We start from the raw sequence: 22,051 nt of genomic DNA, 5'->3' as shown, positions 1-22,051 counted from the left end.
ATGACCACATGCATGAACGAACGTACACAGCCCACAGTGACAGAGACTGATAGGCATTATTAACTGTGGTGGTTGTGTGGAGGAGAGCAGTGGGGTGGGCAGACGCTGGGAGTGAAACTCTGGCTTCAGTATAAGCCGAGATGCTTAGCGCCGATTCACATCCTGACAGCCGTGACTGGCCTTCTTTGCCGACGACGCCTTCCTGTTCCCGGCAAGTCTGCCATGTTGCCGCAAACAACGGCTTGTCACCTGCAAGCCTGCAAATGGTTAGCAGCTCGAATGATGGCACCTAGTTGGGATTGCGCTCGAGCGTTGGTGAAATTGTGATGTCAGCGCTGCCATCGGTACAGGCACAAGAATTTACCGCTGTTCTATTCCTCTCCACCGTCTTCACCACTTGGAGAGTGTGCCCATGCAAGGCAGAAGATCAGTCATATGGAAAAACAGATCAGACGCAACAGTGTGACCACTGGCAGGTGAAGCACTAGCATCATGGCGGATGTTAGTGGAATGTACTGGGAAGCAGGTGAGCGGTCCGTCCTCAGAGTTGATGTAGAGGCAGTAAAAAGGGACGAGGATACCGACCTGAACGGATCCAGACCGGGCTTCGAAGACGCCTTGAACTCCTGAGTCAAGAGTCAAGGTTCATTGAGGCTTTGGTGGATTGAACGGAATGGTCATGCGGTCTGATGGAGAGGAGAGGAGCTGCTGTCGCTAAAATTACTGAGGAAGATCATGTTGTTCCCAATAGAAAGGTGTCAGAACACACGATGTGTCAAAGTGTACTGAGGTCACAGTAGCTACACTTCATAATGAAGTTACTCAAGTAAAACATACAGAGTAGTAAAAATACTACCAAAAGTACATTCTTTTCAAAAAGGTTAGTCAAGTAAATGTAACTGGGTATAACTCAACTCTGACAAGGTAAAGAGAAACGGCTAAATAATATAGCAGCATCAGTAATAGGCAGCTGCCTGCCACACCATGTAGATGTTATGAGTGTTTTGATCACAGCTAGCCTCAATCAATTCAAAAAGGAATGTTGTGTATAATTTACTAGCGTGTGCAAACTATCAGCATGAAAGTCAAGCTAATAGTCGAGCAAATAGTCATTATTTGAAATATATTGAAGAACTGGTTGCGGTTTGTTAATGTTGGTGGCATTTTTTGCGGGTCGCATGACGCGTCTGGAGGAAGGGATTGCCACGGTGTTGAGCGCGAGTCCAAAAGTACACAAGAGCATGAGGGATGCTTCAGCAAAGGACAAAGAGAGGCTGCTGAAAACTCCCCAGTCTCTTGCTTTACGTAGTTTGCAGGTGTGTGTGTGAGAGAGAGAGAGAGAGAGAGAGAGAGAGAGTCCTTAGTGGTTTTGTCTGCACAAGCTGAAGGAGAGAGGTGGAGGCAGATTGGGGGAGAAAAAGATTGAGCACATAGCAATCAGTCCTCCATCTATCTGTCTGGATAATTAATATAAATCTGCTCATTTATCATCAGCCAATCAATCTAGATTTACAATCCAACACACAAGCACTCTTTGCACTTTTTGATAGCCTGATTGTCTGGTTAGATGGCTCTGCAGAAATCTGTAATGAATGAGAATGAAGCGGTGAAGGAGGGCATAGAGGAAAAATATTCTGATTAGAGACAAATGAGCGAGAGATTGATGGAGCTATATAAGGCGGCACAAGCTTCATTTATCACTAATTCTGGGCTGGTTGGCAAAAATGCAAAGAGGAAACCGCCTGGGCCTACAAGCGAAATACATTTATATCAGAATTACTAATACTGGACTGATGGACAAAAACAGCCTGGACTCATCGGCTTTTAATAGGTGTGTAACTCATGATAAACTAAGTACAGATAGCAAAAAACAAAAGAAGAAAATAGCTGTGCGACATGCTTGTTGTCACTACTAGTCAGTGGCACCACCCTGTGTAAACTATAGGTTTACGTAGAGCAGAAAGTCCAATTCTGAATGACTCAAAAACCAAAATGAAAGGTTTGGAGCAGCCTAGTCCAAGGGTCTGAAATCTGTGGCTCCTTTAAAATCAAGTAAGAATGGCTTTTAATTATGAAAGGTAACAAGATAGGGTTCTTTTAGCATATTTATATCATAAGATAGCATAAAATAGGAGGGGCACCAATGGCACAAGGCTTTCATCTACGCAGAGTTCAGCTACAGTGCAGTTCATTTACCTTTTATAAAAACTGTTAATAGAAATACAATTTATCTTAATTTCATTAGCATTCAAAATAAAACGGTTTTTTTTTCTTCTTTTTTTTTTTTTTAGCTCTATATCATGTTATAATGTTATCCCATCATCAAAACATACCTGAAGTGTTGCCTTGATTATTTCATGCATGTTTGAGAAATCCTTGAATCTCCCGTGGCAACCATTCAGCTGTGGAAAACGCCTGGTGGACCGAGCACCGCAGTTTCCGGGCTTCCATTTTCTCACAGCAGCCACTCCGCCCTCTCAGCTCCTTCAGACTAATCAGCAGCGATTAGAAACACCTGGTGGAGCTGCTAACCTCGTTATGCTAGCTGCTTCACAGGTGAAAACGTTGTTAAATGGCTAACAGAGGAGCCATGTTGTGACGACTTCCTGGAGACGGAGGACCCAATTTCAATTCGTTAATTTCTTTTAAGACATATTTGATAAGTACAGGATTTCTATAACAACTGAAGGTAACAGTTACTTGTTTGTGCTATAAAATGGCACTATGTGGCTGGAAAATACATGCCGCCTGTTTAATTGAAGATTTTCCAAATACCTTCCTGTCTCATTAATAAGACAGCTTATATGCTGTTTAATAAGACATTTAAACACATTCCTAGGGTCATTTTGGTGATCAGAACATGAACTACATCCAGGTGTAACTGCTGCATTTTAAATAATGTGACAATAGAACTGTAATAATTGCACAGAATGTTGTAATTCAGTTCTAACGCTCTGTTTCATAATACAAATAAAACTTTTATCTGCAGCCAAACTGAAAAAAATGTCAATATTATACCAAATGGATCAAACCCACTTTCACATCTAATCTGCCAAACATAGCAGCTAGCTTGACAGCTAAACCAAATTTTATTTTTTTTAAATAATTGTAAATAAATTGCAGTTAAATTCTGTTCTTAGAATTTGGGGGGGGGGGGGTTGCGCTCAGTTTCTTAACAAAATTCCAACCATTATCATGTGTTTCACACTTTATTCATAGAAAAGCACTGAGATCTCAACACAAATCAATATAAAATGGTAGTAGCGTTACATAAATAGTAATAAAATCTTGCTTTATAGACAGTAGCTCAAGAAGTCGCACAAAAAAAAGGTACAAAAAAAGTGATGATAAGCTATGATACTTCTGTGGCAACAAATACTGGAAATACCTTTTCAAAAATCAGTAGCACAAAGAGGCAACAAACACTTTCAATTATCCCTTAAGTTAAGAATGGATCTGAAACGAAAACAAAACGGGGAGGTGAACTATATCTCTACTAGCAAACAGTAATCTCCTACAAACAAAACAAAAAAAGACGAGGGGGGGTAAAACTTAAACAGAACCCTCAGGAATTAAGTTTCGGGTTACGCAGTTGGTGAAGTGGTGTCGCCTGTGGACCCTTTTTCGAAAACCTGTTAACTTTACGATGTCGAAGCCTCACATCTTTTATTTTTGCATAAGCTGGCCGTGCGTGTGTGCGCTGCAGGACGGCGGAGGGGAAACACCGTGACGCACAGCTTCACATCCTAGATCGACAGAAGAGACATCCGACCGCATGGGGACAGAAACAAGTAAACGGCTGTAATGTAAAAAAACAAAAACAAAAAAAAGCCAACTCTGAGAGAATGCTTTTTTTGTTTGTTTTTTAAATGATTTTATGAATAAAACAGGCTATCAGGTAATGTTGCCAACATAAATGTTTGTGTTATCCCGTCTCACTGCAGAGTAACCACGCAAGAAGACACCGAAGGCTTCGGTCTTGATAATAAAGGACAGAAATAAAGTAAAAAAAAAAACAAAACAAAACAAAGACGTACAAAAAAAAAAAGAACTTTGTACATTGATCGGTCAGAAAGGCATTTTCTACCATTGGTTAATTCTTTTTTTCCCTCCTTCGCCTCAAGCTCAAGAAGTTGCAGCAGATGCAACATCGACCCAACGCAAGCACTCTTCCTCTTTTCTCCCTCCTGTCCTCCTTATTCTTCTTCTTCTTTCTGATAGTGGTTCGACCCACCATGTCTCGCCCTCCACGCTTCCTCAATTTCATTCCTGGGTGAGACCCTCAAAGTGGTTCTGCATAGTCAGGTTTAGTACAAATCAGTTTACAAATGTATGCCTACCTCAATATTCCCAACTCTTAAAAAAAGCAAAAAAATAAAAAATAAAATAAACCCTGCTTTCTTTTTGGAAAGAAAGCAAGTTTTTGTCATTGCAAACGGAATAAAAATGAATATTTTTTTTTAGCAAAAAAAAAAAAAAAAAAAAAAAAAGTACACAGGAGCACCTGAGAAATGCCTTGAAATTTTTGCTCTTACAAAAGAAACGGCGTCAAATTTTCCCCCACGCAGAACAGTTCAAGTACACCCCGCCGAAAAAAACAACCAAAAAAATAAAACACATAACATACTCATTATAAATAATTAGAACTTTACAATTTTCTCAATTGACACTTTATTATTTACAATATCTTAAATGCTTAATGCTACTATTTTTTGTTTTTGTTTCTTTAAGTGATGTCCCTGAGAACTGAGTTTAGCCTTTTTTTTCTTTTTCTCTTTTCCCTCCTCAGTTTTTCCCCCCCATTCGTCTATCTGCAATTTTTCCTGATCTGAAAAAGGCGCAGTTATCATGACCGACTTACCCGGGTACAGTTCGTAAAAGTTTGCTCTCGTGGAATGTCGAAGCAGATAGGAAAAAATATATATATATCCCTCTGTTCCAGAACCCTTCTACTCATGTAGCCTCTTTTATTTAAATACAGTCTGGTTCTTATTCTGTGTGTCTGCCATTTCAAACTCACTCAGTGATTAGAAAAAAAGTTTAAAAATTAAAAAAAAAAGTCACAAAAGAATCAATAAATAAATGCTGAAGCAGGCAGGAACGTACTGAAGAGGTAACTGTGTGAAGTGCTTGTATATTTTAGTCTGATCAGTTAAAGACTTAAGCTCTTGTTTAGGCTGCCATCGGAAATGACATTTTGCCACCGGGTCAGACAGCAGACCGTGAAGAAGGTAACCAACCGTGCCGAGCCACGAGGTCTCCAATACTTACAATGAACGCACCAAGTTGCGACAAAATACAGTAATCCGTGTGGTTCACTGTGCATCTCTGAAACCTTTGGGGGGGAAAGGCCACTCGTCTTCACAGTAAAGAATGATACAAACCAGTAGTATTCACAGGAAGGTTCACAGTTTTTTCCATCACAAGAACAAAAAACTGAACACATTTTATGGTTATTTAGCCCTAATAATTTTACACAGCCATGTTCATTTTTCCATGTTTGATTTTAATCAAACATGGATGTGAAATGTGTCAAATCATAAGGTTAGGGAATTTTTTTGAGCATATATATGCTATATTGGCCCTCTATCAAAAAGTAGATTTAATCTAGATTTAATTTTTAGGGGGGGTCAATTTTCAAAAATTAAGTTCTGACACTGGTGCGTTACATATTGTTAGCTAATGTACATGTAGCAAAAATATGCAAAAAAAAATTTTCTTAAAAAAAATGATCTTGGAGGAATCTTACTTTTGGATGTTCACTTGATACTTTAAAAAAAATATTCTTTTGAAAAACCAAAACAAAAAAAAAAAAAAAAAAAGTACATTTTGTCAAGTAGCAAATTTTGGTGAGAAAATGTTTGGTGGGAAAACAGGTAGCATTAGAGACTTTTTAAATGCAGAATATAAGGGGTTATATATTTATATTACTGTAATTACACAATAACTGTCAAACAACTTTGTTAACTAGCAAACAATTATTTCAAGTGGTTAAGGTAGGAGGGCTAACTAGAGGTAAAGGATTTAGCTAAATGCTACTGTTAGCATTAAAAAGATGCTAACGGTAGTAAGGTACTGTTAGCCTAATACCTTACTGTCCACTAAACGTGATGTAAATTTCCTCATTAGTCTGTGTGACTGATACCTGAGCATGGCGACAATACAACTGTCCTTCAAAGGGTGGCGCTAAACCAGTCAAGAACAGAAAAATTTGTTGACTTCTTCTTAAACAATAGTGTTTGAAAATTTAGCTGTTTTCAGTCACATTAATGCCCCCGTGAAACTATAGTGAAAACTGCATAACTACTTAAGCAGTTCTTCTTGGCAGCAAATTTTCAAAATATGCCCAGCGTTTAAACAACACAAGTGGGTAAAATTCTCAGTTTTAGCCAATGTTCTTGTGATGGAAAAGGGATTCAGGTGACAAACTGATTTACGACCAAGTTCCAGGTCCAAAATTGTTGTCAAAGTTTCGCAACAAGACACAAAGATCGCCAGCTTAATGTCACCGAGTGATGAAACTAAAAGATATACCTGAATTAAATCGTTGACTGAATGTTGATGTTAGCGGTGACGCTTTACGCTTTTCAAAGCTTTGGCCACAAACAGCAGAATTAGCAGTGAAGTGGCATCTCAGGACACGAGGAGCGCATTCACCTCATCAAACATGGCATCTTATGTCGCTAACAGGATGACACAAAGCATACAGTGTATACAAGAATATACTGATGTACACGCGAAGGCTAAACTAGGAACGAATGCAGCCAGAACGTCACCCTCAAAACATGCACTCTGTAAAGCGTCACCCTCACCATGCAGCAGGTGAAGGTATTTAAATGTTCAACTAGTGAGAACAGGTAGCCGTGTTATCCGTCCTCTCCGCTCTAAGAAGCCCTGAATGAAATGAGAGGCAATTCCTAACAGAGGAGTTAAAGCCGACAGTCGAGGTATGACCTTAACACTGTGCGTTTTCAACCACTGTGTGTTCTTGATGAAGTTCCCTTCACTTTGAGAAGCCAAATCTTCTTAACCTCTACAAAGACTACACACACGCCCAATCCAAAATGGCCGCAAGCCACCAGGAAGCAAACATTTCTTTTGCTATTATAATAACATTCTTTTAATGTTCTGATCATTTCAAAAATATTAATTGGTTGAGTTTGATTCCTTGTTACTTCTGCGACACTTTAGGTCCCGTCTTTTGAAGCAACGGTTAACGTAGAGCAAGTACAGCGAACACTTTTTGGTTCACATTCAAGAAACGAAACACAACGAAAACGTAAGACTTGGTCAAGAAATGGCTCAACATACAGAAGTAAAAATCCAAAAACAAAATAATAATAATAATAATAATAATTAAAAAAAAACTTAAATAAACCAATAAGTTTAACTACTTCCCAAAAAGAAGGTCTCTGAGGCAGGGATAAGGTCAGCCGAAGCGCTCCCTGACCAACATCATCAGTTTCTTTTTGCCCTTGTAGATCTGTTTCAGGTTGTCTATGAACTGGGCGAACTGAATATGGCCGTCCTGTGCCAAAAGGAAAGTTTCCCGTGCTTTGCTGAGGAACTCTATGAACTCCCCGTAGTGCCTCGGACTGATGTGCGTCAGTCGAGAGTGCGTGGTGTTGATGTACGCCGAGATGGTGGCGTCCAGAAGCTGTCGTAGCGGCGCCTTGTCCGTTGACATGAGCTTCCCAGAGTTCCTTCGCCCGGGGATGCCGGCCAGTCCCGGTGCCGTCATGGTGCACCGCCGCAAGATGTCGGACAGCACCGTGGCACAGTGCACGCTCTTCACCACCAGCGGGATGATGGCTGCGAGTTCGTTTTTCCCCAAGGAGTGGCTGAGTGCGCAGGCCCAGAGCACGTCGTTAATGGCCGGGTGCGTGTCCTGGTTGTAGGCGAGGTTGAGGTGAGTCATGGCGAGAGACGCCAGCTTGAACGACCGGAGCGGATACCCCCGGTGCTCCATGTAGCGTGCGATGGTGAACAGCTGCGAGTACGTCATGCCCGTGGAGGCGGCATCGATCACAATCTGGTAGGCCGTCTCGAAGGCGATGTGGTCCTTCTCGCAGAGCGTCAGAGCCGACAGGGCGCAGTTCTGAGGGTCTTTCATGGCGCACTGCAGCGCCAGTGTCCTCGCGCAGCTGGCCAGCTCCTCCCGCTGCGGGTAGTCCAGGCTGAGGCGCAAGATGGTGTTGTGGGACATGACGGTGGCCGCCACGATGCTGGTGGCCTCTGTCGGCGTGAACAGAGTGTACCAGCTCTGCAAGATGCTCACTAATGCCCGCAGACCTGACGGGAGAGACAGATGGGATTGGACACTCAGTGCGTTGCCAGTTCTTCAAAGATGGCAAGGGAAGGAAAACAGACACAATGACTCGATCACCATCATTTAGTTTGAACTTTTATGCGGAATCCTTGCCACTGATAATTTTACTACCAGAATTATTTGCAAACGTCCAAATAAGAGCCTTTTGCCACGTGGTATTTATTTGCTGAAATGTTTAAATTTCATGGTTAAGACACACAAAAAACAAGCCAGATTTCGTCGTGGTCTCCCTCAGCATGTTATCAGCCTGGCGGGTCACCAGGTTTTTCTTGCGCCCCCACCAGGCTGAGCATTGTTTGTCGTCTTATTAGGTTGTTTATGTTTGCCTTGTTTGTATCGTTAACTCAAAAACACACTGGATGACTGCCTCAGCACTCTACCATCAGGCTTAGCAGGTTTTCTTGGGTAAAACTTTCATCCATTTTTGTAACATGCACAGTAAAGTAGTATAAATTTAACCCTTGTTTCCAGAATGGACAGACTTTAAATATGTAAAATGTAAAACTTCTTGAGCATAAGAATTCAAGTTTTACACAGTTTGGGCAGGTTACTGGTTTCTCAGAGAGTCACCATTGTTAAAGCTGCCAGCTTTGTTTCACCCAATAAGTCAGAGATTGTGTCAACTTATAACCATACTCTGCACTTTTTCAGTCGTGTTTCTTTATCATCGCTTCCCTCTAATCTTTTCATAGCACTTCTGGCAGTTTCTTTAAAATCTCTGCATAAATTTTTGTCAACCAGCAGAGTTACAGCTCTCTCTCCTGCACTATCATCAAATTATTAAATACCTTATGGAAAACTGATGTTTATCCCTCCGTGTGGTGAACCGAGCATATGTTTGATTATCTTTTTTTTTTCTTCTTTTTATTAAAGTCAAAGTCAGCCTTAAAGCTGAAAATCGAGACAGACCATAGGGACTGTAATTAGAGATGGAATCCTGTTTTTCTTGCTGCGTCTCAATGGGGTGTCAAAAAAAAAAAAAGTGAAACATACCGACTTCAGTGGCGCATGTTACCAGCCAGCGGACCATCTCTCTCCTCCTCCAATTCAAAGTGGACAGTGTCATTCTCATCACCTGGAAAAACACACAAAAGGCGTAAGAACAAAGCTGGAAAATATGTAATAACTATTTTTGAAATCCACATCTTAAACCTTTGCTCTCAACTTTAAATACTAAAATCCTTTATATTTAAGGTGAAAATTACAACACAATGAACAAGACGCGATGTAGTAAGTAAATAAATGAGTGTTAAACGTTTTAGTGACAGAAACACAAAATGCTTTTATGTTGATGTTTTCAGCCGAAATCGTCATGGTAACGCTACAGCTAGTAAATGTCTGGCGTAGGTTACCGTTATTTTCCAAAGCCATTAATATACATTTTTATCCACTTTCTTTGCATATTTTTTGTGCCATTGACTTAAAGACAGTTGTTGGAAAAACGAACTTTGCAACAGGAATTTTGGTTAAAAAAAAATGTTATTACTGAAAAGTCCACGTTGTTGAAGTTCCTTCAGATTTTCATGTTTTATTGTTTTCAACAGGTGAAGATATTCCTGCTTTTGAGTCAATCTGTGATTTTTAATATCTATGATTTACAGGGGAGGGGAGTGATGGAGATATCAGCAGATCTGTGCAAAAAATAAACCCTGCAATAATCCAAATAAAATTAACAAAAAGAAAAAAAAAAAATTTGTAAAAAAAAAAAAAATTTGGCAAAAACAATTTCTTTTAAATCCTTATCAGGCATCAAAAGGGATGAGAAATTTTAAAAATTTATAAATATTTACTATATATGGTAACGAAAAATAAATTAAATATGAAAACATTTTGATTCGTAACATTACACCACAAAAATAATGCTTCAATAATCAGTAGATTTAAACATATTTACAGGTTATTATTAAACATGCACTATAATTTTATTCATAGCAGCTTATGTGACACTGAGAAAAATAGCTCAACATCTCTGAGCTCAATATTTACTTTTTGCTGCTTCTTACGTCATTGAGGTTATTTTTAATTTCTCCATTAATTAATGTTTCAGCTGTAGAGCACATTTTTAATGCAGCAGGATGCTAATCTGTTGCGTTTCTCTGTGGAAAGGTTCCTCCATTGAGTGGGTTCTTCTCGTCAACAGCGTTGACTCTGTGTGGGATGCCAATTTGTAGGGTAGAGTTTTGACAGTCTGTTAAAAGGAAACTTGAGCTGCGGCAAAAGTTTCTGTGGTGAAACTGTGATAATTGCAGCCTCCCTTTCTCTCTCTCACACACCCACACACACACACACGTTCAGTACCTGCAGCCCCAACTCCAACGCCACATTGAGCAGGGTGATATCCGGCGGACTGTCTGCAGGCGTGGCGATCTTAAAGGCATCCTGGGCCAGTTTGAAGATGAGGGAAGAAGAGTGGATGTTTTTCTGAATGGCTTCCAGCACCGTCCGCAGTCTCAACATGTCTCCTTGTGGACAAGTGGGGAAAAAAAGAGGAAGAAGAGGAGGAGGAGAAGATATTAACAACTGGTTTGCTTTAGTAAAACCTTTTCTGCTGCCAAATATTTCTGTAACCAAAGAAAACTTCCTCGTTTGAAGGATCCCAACATGTCCGCCCAAAGTAGGAACTTGATATTGTTGCTGCAGCCACAATTGCAGGGCAAGATGTATGTTTGTTAGACATTGTAATATTGGTAACAAGTATTGAGTATGGTTAAAAACATTCGCCAAGTGTGGGTTATGTAAAGGAATAAAAAGTTTGTAATCGTGGGACTTTCCAGACACTAGAAAGCAAATATGGTTTGGAAAACTTTGACTTTCTTTGTTTTTCTTTTTAAATCCCTTCAGGCCAGTTGTCATATAAATAGTTCTTAAGTGCTTATCATACAAAAATAGGCTTTAGGGTAATTTCCAGAACCTAAAAACAAACGGTCAGCACTGCAGACATCACACACAAATGAAAGACAGAGAGAATCTGCGGACAAAATCTTGTACTTTAAAATGGAGAACATCAAGTCGGACGCTGTAATTCGGGTTGGGGCAGAGAGGAAGTCGGACATCTTCATATTTGTCGTTCTTGCCCCAGAGCTTCAACATCAAGAAGAAATTGGGATATAAGTTGTGATAAATTTACAATTTAATGGGGGAGAGCTCAATTAGCGGCTCGTCCCACTTTGTCAAACGTGATTAATAAAATAAAACACCTGCTTGGAAGATTAATCTCGTAACGGCCAGAAAATGTTATGAGTTATGAGAACAATAGCTGAAGAGAGAAGTTTCTGCGACTACATTTGAGGGGATTTTATATAATAACAAAATGGCCTGCTGTTGTGCTTCAGCTGCTTTTGTTTCTACTGATCTCTCTTTTTTTTTCTTTTATATTACCTTTAGCAGCAGTTAGCATGGTGGAGGCGAGCTCACACTGCTGCGACTCCAGGTGGCCGAGAGTGAACCAGCGCGGGTATCTGCTGGGAACGATGGAGATGCCGTGGTGAGGGTGGCCCACGTCCCCGGAGCCCGCCGACGACTCCAGGACAGGAAGCCTGGGCGACGAGCAGAGAACGCGCTACTAATGTGGAACACACTTCATGGAGACGACAGGTTAAAACATGGAGCCGTGCCGGGTTACTGGTTTGAAAAGCTAAATCTAAAAGCGCGGAGGCTTTCCCCGTTCTACGATTTAAAGTTTGCTCATTTAGATGCCACAGAAAGTGTCAGAGAGAATATTCATATGGAGCTTCCCCTCCTCCGCCTATTGCTGCCAGGGCTCGCACACTTTTCCGCACAGTAAAATTCGAGCACTTTTTCAAGGTTTTCCGGCACCACACGTTGGAAATTGAAAATAAATAAATAAATAAATAAACAAACAAAAAACAATACAAATGAAGTAAAGAAGATAGTTTCAATTCAGAATTATTCTGACATCATTTATTACTTTTAATAATGTCTTCTGATTGTTTTCTCCATAGCAGGGACAGTGAAATTTTGTGTTTACATCTGATCAAAATACCAATTTATAAAAAAAAAATTCCCAGAATTTCATAAACTTTGCTTAATTTATAAAATATAATACGTTATATTTTCAGGACTACGTCTACAATATTCATTTTTTTATTTCCATTACACAGATCAAAACTGTGAGGTTTGACTATCAGGCACATTCAAGGACTTTACACAGAAATCCAGAGCTTTCCAAATCTGGAAAATGCCTAATTCAAGTTCAAGGATTCTCAAGGATTTCAAGAAAAGAATTTGAAAATCTTGCGTAAATACATTCTGGTTATCCCTTGAGAATCATTTACCCCCACATTTAAACATAGGAGTTGCATCTTTCTTTTTCTTTTTTTTTTTTTTTTGCCCTGAAGAATCTCTCACCTCATGGCGCGGAGAGCCACCTTGTACGCCAGGTCTGCGTCGTGCGGCAGCAGAGCCGAGAAGAGGTATTTGGCGAAGGTGTGCATGGGAACGCTCTCTCTGTGGATGACTTCTCCGAGGCCGCTGAACGGACCGGCTGAAACCGAGACGGACACAGACAGGAAAAAAAAAAGGGTCACGTTTCGTCGAACCCGTGCGCGACGCGGAAACGAGCGGCGGGTAGCGTACCCTCCAGCAGCTGCACGGCCTGCTTCCGCAGCGTCTGGACCAGGAGGTCGTCCAGCTCCAGCTCCTGCAGCTTGGAGACGATCTGCTCTTCGTTACGACACACCTGGGCCACGGCGAGAAGACAAAGTGTCGTCAAATTGTTATCTGACGAAGCAGGAAGTCGACCGATTCACTCTCAGCAGGGAACTGTAGCGCTCCTCCGCACACTTTGAGACAGACGGGATTCAATTCCAGCCAAAGAGCGACACAGAGGTCCTTCTAGTGCATTTGATTGGGTTTTAAACGTCTAAAACATTAATATTGTCGCTAATTCCAATGACATTAAGAAAGGTCTGCGGCAGCAACGTTAAACCCTCGAAAGCATATTACCATTTGCACAAAGAAACGCTCCCCGGATTTCTTCCAGTGCGCCGAGAACTTAAGTGCTGTGACTTTCTGCTTGTTTTTCCAAGAAAAGAAAAATGCCGTGACCTTTTCTATGCTTTTTTTTGTTTTTTTTGCCTGACATTTACTTCCAGCTGATGTTAAATTATAGTGATTTGCCATCAGAGAAACACTGTCCTCAACGGGATTTTTTTTTTTTCCTTTTAAATATGCAGAGAATATATTTTTAATAAAGCACAACCAATATCAAGTGCAGAAGTAATTACCATTGATGTATTTCACGTTTTGTCATGCTATTCGTAAGCCTGTCACAGTGCCAAATTTTACTGGACGATAAATTGTCCAGGTAATTATTGCGATAAACAATAATATTGTAGCGTGGAGTCCATTTTCTAGTAATATATATAAAACATGGCATAATATCGCAAACTCACCCTCTCAAAAACTAGCAAACTTTCATTTTGTAAAGAACAATTAACACTGGAACTGGAAGGTATTTTAAATATCCAAAATAAAGAATGGCAACCAAAAACAATAAATAAATGACATTGGAAATCCCCCAACTCTCAGGACTTCGTCTACAATATTCAACACACTGAAGTTTGTGGCTGTGATCGCGGTAAAGCTCGAGAGGTTTTGAATACTTTTCATGAGAGCGCTGTGCATTTACTGCTAACAGATGCAAAAGTCACCTTGTCCTGGGCGTACAGTCCCTCTGGCATGATCCTCTGCTGGCCCATGCCCATCAGGGCCACCTCCAAGGCCAGAGTCAGGTAGGACTCCCCCACATCTGGACACCCCCACACGGGCACATGGTGGTAGACCGGAGGTCTAGGATCGCCTTCTTGGAGAAAACAGGGACAAGACCGAACATCCACATTGGTAACCGGTGAGAAAATCAGAGGAATACGTATTTAAAACGCTAAAAACAATGTGCTGCTTGTGTTCTGTTCAAGCTGTGTCTATGTTCAGTGTTCATTTTATTTATTTCTTTAATATATGTATATATTTCAGCTCTCTAAAACAGAAAAAGGCAACGTGCTTTACCAGTTATTAGTTTTAATTAGATACCATAGAAATAAAAGAAACTGCTGAGACAGAAGGAGTCGCACAAAGCCCACCTGAACTCGAACCTGAGCGTTTGTAGCACATCAGCCGCACGCTTTGGCGTTACGGATTCATTATTTTTAACAAAATATGCGTATATCTTTTTAATTAAATGGGGAATAAAGCATTGTTTGTAACTTCGTTTGAGCTCGTTTGGTGAAAAGGCTGCTTACCCAGCACTGCTGCTTTATAAAGTATAAGTGAGAACAGATGCCCTGGGAGCCTCAGCTGTTGATTTGTTTTCTCCTGCTCCCCTCCGACCCCCACCGCTCTACCCCATCATTCAGCTTAAATCCCCTCTGAGCAACAGATCCCCCTAAATCCTGTTTATTCCAGGGATATGTGGGTAGGGAGCCTGTGCTGGGAGAGCGCGCATGTGGTGAGTTAGAGTGGAAAAATGGAAACAGATTTTACAGACTTTCCCCCTCTGGTACGGTCAATTTGTTTCTTCCGAATCAGCGGCTCAATAAGTTGATTTGATAAAGCTGAGGGGAGGACAGGGGGAGGAGGCGGTTTGTGATTGGACGACACAGAGGCCGAGTCTAGCCAGTGCATAAACAGATGTTTCCAGCTGTTCTCCGTTGGTTATGAAAATATGACCACGGAGCTGAAAATGAAACTAATTTGCTTCATGTTCCACACGCAGCACGTTGCCAGTGGTCAGCCAACATTGTTACCCAAAGCTTTTAAACAATAATAAAAACAAAAAACAACAACAAAAAAATAAAATAAATAAAATGCAATGGCCGCTGGTGTAAAGAGGACAAGTCAGGAAATTCAAATGGGGTTGGGTTCTGTGCATACCACACTCAAACTACAGGGGCGTGTTCAGTGCAGCCCACTCAGTTTCTAATACTTTACGGCTGCATGCAACCTTATAGCAAACAGTCGTTAAGAGCGTTTCCACTTTAGGAAACTCTCCACAGAAATAGAGTCGTTTTCTGGTGTCGTTATTTATGCCTTTTTTTGTTTTCATAGCCTGTAATAGAGCAAAAAAAAAACACAACCAAAAAAACCCAGATTACCCAGAAAAAAATGTGCTCCATAAAACTACCATGGAAAGGTAGAAAGGTCCTTATTTTGATTTTACCCAAAGCCTTATGGGGGGGGGGGGGGGGCGATTTTTACATTGAATCTTTACATGTTGTATTTTGATTAGCTTAAGCCTATAAAGTCTTGAACTTGGTGGATTTCAAATCCCACTGAGGCAAAAGTAGTAAAACTTTCCAAAAGTAATATTAGTTTGGAAAGACTTCAACAATTTAACAATCTAAAATAATTCAGTGTAGTTCTTTTTTTAAACCTCTTTTTAACCAGGCATAGAGTCGAGGTTGCTTTTTCCAAGACAGACGCCAAATGTTTAAGAGTTCGATTAATATTTCAGGACACTTTTTTTTTTATTGTCCACGACAAAATGAATGAAATAATGATTAATTACTTAACAAAAATGACACACTCCAAAGCTAAGACCGAGCCCAAGAACAAGAGAAAAAAAAAGAAAAAAAAAAAGCTTGACCGGTCTGGAGCCCTCCATCTGTGCCCTGAAAGTATTCGCAATCAGTACTGAAGAAGAATAACTCTTGGAATCACTGAGTTTAATTTGCCTTCACTGCAACAGCAGCACAAACACATAACAGAAAGTCCAGGAGGAAAAGAGGATTCACTGTGATAATGTTTCAGCCAGCAAAGTTTCAGCACAGCATAAAAGCCAATGTATAAACCAAAGGCTGAGGAGAGACACATTCTGGTGGTACTTTCATGAACTTTGGAGGCTCAAGATGGGACAAATACAGCACTTTAGCTGAAGTCGATGTTAGCCAGGATTATTTAGCTGTACGGTTTAAAACGCAGCAGCAGCAAGGTAGTTTTAAGCAAAAAATGTGAATGTAAACCCTTGGAATATGTTGCAAGTTTTCAAGCATTAAGCATGAATTTTCCCACTGTGGGACAATAAAAGCTAGCTAACACCTAGCTAAAATGTAGAGTTTAGTTGTCCCACGCTACAAGCTAGCTAAGAGCTAGCTAGCTCTTTTAGCCAAAACTCTCACTCTTTTAACTAAGTGCATTTCTGTTAAGGTAAAATGAGGAAAACCAAACCATATAGTTTTTTTTAATACCTCCGGTGTCCATAGAGTTATCATCATCCATGCGGCACGTTTCTGTGAGCGTGATGAACAGACAACCGATTGGGTCTAATGGATGACCCACCCAGCCTTCCAGGTTGGTGGTGGAGGTAACATTTCTCTGGAGAAGCTCTAAAAGCAGAGACGGGAAAAAAAACAACAATAAAATAAAACAGTCAACATTAAAAAGTACTGCAACGATGCTCCCGATCTAGAAAATAAACTGTGCTCCCTAATGTTTCTAATGTTTGAACCTTTCTTTTGGTGCTTGTAGATGTCCATCTGCCTCTGCTGCTGGAGGCGAAGCGTGTTGATGATGGCGACAGCCAGCCGCAGCGCTTCTCTCGTGTAGCCGTGCGATCGCAGGGCGTCGACGCGGGCGCACGCCGTCGGGACGTGGTCTGCGTGTCGGGAGAGAAACGAGGTGAGGTCAGGACAGCTTCGCAGAGTCAGGCGGCGTATACACACACACACACACACACACACACACACACACAGGGTGCAGTCTCAGCAGAAAGCCGGTGTGTGCCTGATAGGTGGCTTAAGTTGCAGAATCTGACAGATCTGAGCTGGAAAGCTGCTTACTGCAGATACTGCCGCGAATATCAGCAGAATTACTGTGCGCGCGAGAGAGCGCGAGTGTACTGGGTCAGCTTTCAGCGAAAGTAAAGGACGTGGGTGGAACAATCACAGAGGTGCTGTCATTCGGGGAAAATACGGTTTTATTTAGCTCCCTAAATAGCAAATTGAAACTGAGATTCTCAGCATAAAGAGGAAATGAATACATAATAACTCCACGCAAAAACAAAGAAAAATCACAGTTTCAATGGGAATGTGGATTGAAATAGCACCTAGCCAGAGCGGCAGCCCCTGTGGGTTGAACAGCAAGCTCTCCCCTTCCCTCTGGTAGGACGGAGACATGTAGTAGTCGCTGCTGATGATCCTCTGCAGGTGGCTGTCCTGCCAGTGGAGGTCGCACGCCTCGACGGCGCGGCTGAACACCGTCCGCCTCGGTCTGGACAGAGAGTCTGACACAAACACCGACAGTGATGAGCGGCCCTGAAAAGCGCAGCTTTGCGGAAAAAGGAGGCGCGCGCGTTGGTGCAGACCTTGAGCGAGGTTGCTCTGCGGCAGGGCGTTGGTGATGTTCGGAAGCTCGCTGCCGTAGTTTCCGTCCTCCAGCGGGCAGACGTCCATGTCTCCCCACTTCTTCAGCTGCTTCAGCCAGCCGCTCTTTTCCTCGCTTTTACAGTGTGGATTCAGCACCACGCACACCCACAGCGCACCTGGGGGCAGCGGGAGAGGAGGAAGGGGGTCAGGTGTTTAGAGCCAAAGGAAATGGAAGCTCTGGAATGCAATTTCAGTCGCAATGACATATTTTATGTTTGTGGTTACAACATGGCAAAATGAGAAAAATATCAGCAGGCAGGAATAGTTTCGTAATGTACAAAGACGAAGAAAACCGAACGTAGGTTTTTTTTTTAACAATCTAAACAAAACTCTCTTTAGGTCAAATTTGATTTGGGGTTACTTTTAAGACATTATGATCAAAACAAAACAACAAAAAACAAGATGATCAGTATTTGTTTTACGCACACACCTCCCCCCCAGCTGTGCCAGCTGTCAGACGCCTGCATCCCAGAGAAAAATGATCTGACCGTCTGGCTGTTATTTCTGTCTGTGTCATGATCTCACTTGCTCACTCGGGAAGTGTTCTTATTGACCTCCTAAATGCTGAGATTGATTGCAGAGAAGTTGAGCAGCGCTATTGATCCGTAAGCCTTTATCGTTCGCCGCATGCCGAGAGCAAGAGGAGAAGCTTGGGAGGAAGAGGGTGAACAGCCGTCCACTGGGGAAAAAAAAAAAAAAACCTCCTACATTTTAACCAAACTAGGTGAATCCATATTTGTCCCGGCTGAAGGATTCTGCCTGACCTGCAGTGACCTGTGAACCCCACTATCAAGTCGCCTAAAAAAAAATCGTAAAGAAAAATGATAAATTTGCCTTCCTGGTAGTGTGTAGCCTCTTACCCAGTTCATCCCAGAGCTGCCGGCACTTGTCCGTCATCCCTGTGCCTTGCTGTCTCCACAGTGACAGTCGAGGGTCTGCCATGAATTGCTCCGTTATCAACGTTAGCATTCGAGCGCCGTTGGAGTCCCGCATCCGGAGCATCTCCCGTACCTGAAAGGATCAGCAGCTTGTGAGGAATTCACCGGGTCTGGAACAAAGTCAGCACTGTAACATGCTCTACGTTCTCCCCAACGGTAAAGTCAAAGCAGCTGTTTGAGAGCAGATGGAGGAAAAAAGCAAAACAGGAAGGCAGACGTATTCTTTTTTTTTTGTCCTTTGGTTTCAAACTATTTTCTGTTTATTTAGGCAAGTGTTTTTCTATGCTTGCCTAACATTCACTGGACGTCAGACTGCGTAGGAAACCCGACCACTGACTGAAGAAATCTTTAGTTCCTTTAAAGAAGTGAAAACGTTGAGCACTGTTTGGCAGAAAGCATGTTTAGTAATGAAAGCGATTAAAAAAAAAGTTAAAAAAGGATTGGCGAGTGTCCAACAGGAGCACAATTGAAAGGTGGATGGAAATTGTATGTTAAGATGAGAGTGAATGGAAAACACAGAACTAAGACTGTAGAAAGTCTAACAACTTTCATTGGATACTACAGAAAAGAAGTAGATTAGCACGCAAATGGAAAGCCCAGTGTTACACAAATGTTTTGGATGTGGACACAGGCCAGTGTAAGGTTCTCATTTTATAATCTGCTGTTGCACCATTTCCCATCTTTTCACACTGAAAAATTTATGCTATGTAGGTCTGCAAGTGAGGAAATTAAACAGATTTTGTGTAATTTATGTAGGCTGGAGATGCTACAGCTATATGTACCTAAGATAGAATAAACCATTAAAATGCTTGGCAGAAATGTAACAAAAAATACTGCATAAGACTGCACAAAATTTAAAAACATGATCTAATTAAAAATATTATGTGGCAATTTACATGATTCCTCAGTTTTGCAAATAACGTGTCAGCGTGTATTTGTATTAAACCAACCACGAGAAAACAAGAGTTACTTAGGTAATGCTAAAATAAGCAAACATTAGCATGTTGCTACACAGTACAAACATTACCAACTACGCCTATTACGGAATTACTCACATTAGAATATAAGTCAGTATTAGATAACAACGTAAAATGTCAGCAACCAGCAGCTAATTTTAACTGCTATCCTAGTAGCTCATGTACTAAATAACTTATTAGCTAAAATACTAACACTGACAAACATGCTAACGTTAGCATATGACTATCGACTGCACATATTGCTAAACTGAAGCTAGGTATAATGTTCATATGAACTAACACACTGCTTTTAGGTCACAAGTCATGGTAACATTAGCTAATATGTTAACGTAGCAACAATCATCTGCTGTAGTAAAGTTAGTTATGCAAGTATTACAATTTGTTTTCAAGTAAACGGCATTTATGCGCTAGTTTTCCTCTGGCCTGTAGTAAATTTTAAAGTTTTCAAGACTTTAAAAGACAGTTTTTTAAAATGTTAGCATACTCTGATGACTGGTTAGCAGCCTGTGATAGTCATGAGAGTTTGCTTCCCTCTCAAATCTCACATTCTGCCAGAAAAGGTATTTCAGAAAGCATAATCAAACACACTCAAGTTGTCTTAAGCTAGATGAAACACAATATCCAAAGGACCCTTGTTGCTAGGTTTACCTTCAAGTTTTCAGGTGCAAACAATCAATCTGACAAAGCGAATTACACGGTAAATCCCATTCTAATCCACACATATGATTTGGTCACGCGAACCTTTGCAAACATGGAGTTCAGCTGCTTTCCGGAGCCGTAGTATCCTCCCTGCGACAAAAACTGTTTGACCTGCTCCCTGACTTGATCCTCGTCCAGATGCCAGCAGTTATCATCGTCAATGCTGGCGCCTGCAGTCGGGTCTGGAGCACCTGAGAAGATGAACACGGACAGTGAATGACAAGTGTAGAAATCTGGAAGTACAGCGAGAAGCGCCAGCCCCGTCTTAAAGCTGGTGTTAGTAGAATAAAGCGTATATTTTACATGGATATGTTCTGTTCTTAATTCTAAGCTCAAATTGACCAAAGGAGCTGTTTACGGCATGAAAAAAAACTGGACTCGTAAAATCTTCAACTTAATACAGACACTTCTTTCAAGATGCAATCGCACAACGCTAATGAAAAGTCTCAACTCTGCGTTTCTTTTCACTCTTTTTGGCAAAACCTTACAGTGCACCTACATTCCAGATAAGAAATGCTGCTCGACTTGGGGCCAAATTTATTTTTTCTTCTGACTGTGTGTGTCTCTGTGTGTCTGAGTAGCACTGCGGAGAAATGTAGATGTGCTCCAGTGGGGGGGTTGGAGGCAGGATGCTTTGATCTCGCAGGAAGCGAGTTGAGGAAAACCCAGGGACGGGTTTCCAAACCGGCCGGGAGAGCGCAGCAGCAAACAAGCAACGCTCCTCCATCAAAGGCGCCCTCGCTTCTGGACTGCCTGAACTCCAACCCCCATGATCCCTCTTGTCAAACACCGGACAGGAAGCGCAGCGTGGGGCTTCCTGGACGCAAGCGTTGGAGAATGTCAACATTTAGCGAGCAGGATGAAACGGAGACGGAGATAAAGACTTTTGTTTGGTGAAAGGATGCGTCTGGTTTGTTGTCGTTCCCGAGACGCGGAGCTGCTACGGCTCTCAGCTTCTGTTTAATCTCAATCCTTTCTCCGACCCTTTCATCTTTCCTCTCCCCTCATCTGCTTTCTCCCGTTTCCCAGAAAGCCTTTCCCTCGGTCTCTATCACCCCCGTCAGCATCCCCTTTCCTTCTTCCCACGTCTTTGCCTGTGTCGTCTCCAGCGTCCATTTCATCAATCAAGTCCCTTTCCCTGTGATTTATCCAACCTGCCTCTGTCGGTGGGAGGCGTGGAGGGGGTAGGTGGCGGCTGCAAAGATGAAACTGAGAAATCAAATGAGGCATTTGAAGCCCCGGCTTGCTGCGCCACCAGAGTAATCAGGTGCCTGGACATGTGGCAGCCCGTGGGCTAGCAAGAAGCTTTCCCCCCCCAGCCCCCCCCCTAAGTCGGTCGTCTTTCATGTCTGGCCTGTAACTGTGGAGATACCTCTGCAGAGCCGATGGTTTGGACCGCCACAGAGGAACTACTTCACTGCAAGGATTTGGAAAAGCGTTGTACTTCTGCACCGGCTGTCGCCCGACGGATTCAGTCCGAAAGCGAGACGGCGAAGAAGTTGTCCAAAGAGACGACTTCAGATAGAGTTTGAAAGGAGGCAGCTGGGGAGTCTCACCGTGAACCTGGTTGATCTCGGAGTTGGAGGAGAGGATCTCGTCGGCCAGTTTCTGTGCCGTGGGCAGAACCTCAGTGTGGTGGGCAGTGATCAGATACTGGACCAGCTTCTGCAGCTGATCTCTGTTCATCTGGAACAGTGTTTCTGATATGGGCAACCGGAGCTTCACCTG

General features: G+C 41.9%; 1 protein-coding gene across 2 annotated transcripts in view; it reads right to left on the bottom strand.

Annotated features, from left to right (window-relative positions):
- Window positions 1–4,429: 4,429 nt before the first annotated feature.
- Window positions 4,430–22,051, bottom strand: part of zswim5 (zinc finger, SWIM-type containing 5) — a 66,743-nt gene continuing 49,121 nt past the window's right edge. Inside the window, exons 3-16 of one of the 2 annotated variants that reach the window (XM_015055674.1) lie at window positions 21,880–22,048; window positions 20,366–20,514; window positions 18,570–18,720; window positions 17,649–17,825; window positions 17,391–17,567; window positions 16,794–16,940; window positions 16,534–16,671; window positions 14,002–14,153; window positions 12,926–13,028; window positions 12,698–12,833; window positions 11,708–11,865; window positions 10,628–10,791; window positions 9,323–9,404; window positions 4,430–8,292 (exon numbers count right to left, since the gene is read on the bottom strand). In XM_015055674.1, the coding sequence (XP_014911160.1) occupies window positions 7,430–8,292; window positions 9,323–9,404; window positions 10,628–10,791; window positions 11,708–11,865; window positions 12,698–12,833; window positions 12,926–13,028; window positions 14,002–14,153; window positions 16,534–16,671; window positions 16,794–16,940; window positions 17,391–17,567; window positions 17,649–17,825; window positions 18,570–18,720; window positions 20,366–20,514; window positions 21,880–22,048 (2,766 nt within the window). In that variant the 3' untranslated portion in view covers window positions 4,430–7,429. The remainder of the gene's footprint in view (window positions 8,293–9,322; window positions 9,405–10,627; window positions 10,792–11,707; window positions 11,866–12,697; window positions 12,834–12,925; window positions 13,029–14,001; window positions 14,154–16,533; window positions 16,672–16,793; window positions 16,941–17,390; window positions 17,568–17,648; window positions 17,826–18,569; window positions 18,721–20,365; window positions 20,515–21,879; window positions 22,049–22,051) is intronic. The other variant, XM_015055675.1, reaches the window with a different exon arrangement.

This window comes from Poecilia latipinna, unplaced genomic scaffold, assembly GCF_001443285.1.
Source record: "Poecilia latipinna isolate Pla-1442-1.1 unplaced genomic scaffold, P_latipinna-1.0 Scaffold1330, whole genome shotgun sequence".
Lineage (NCBI taxonomy): Eukaryota > Metazoa > Chordata > Actinopteri > Cyprinodontiformes > Poeciliidae > Poecilia > Poecilia latipinna.
Note: the sequence above shows the minus strand (reverse complement) of the source record. Positions and strands in the feature narration are given on the sequence as shown.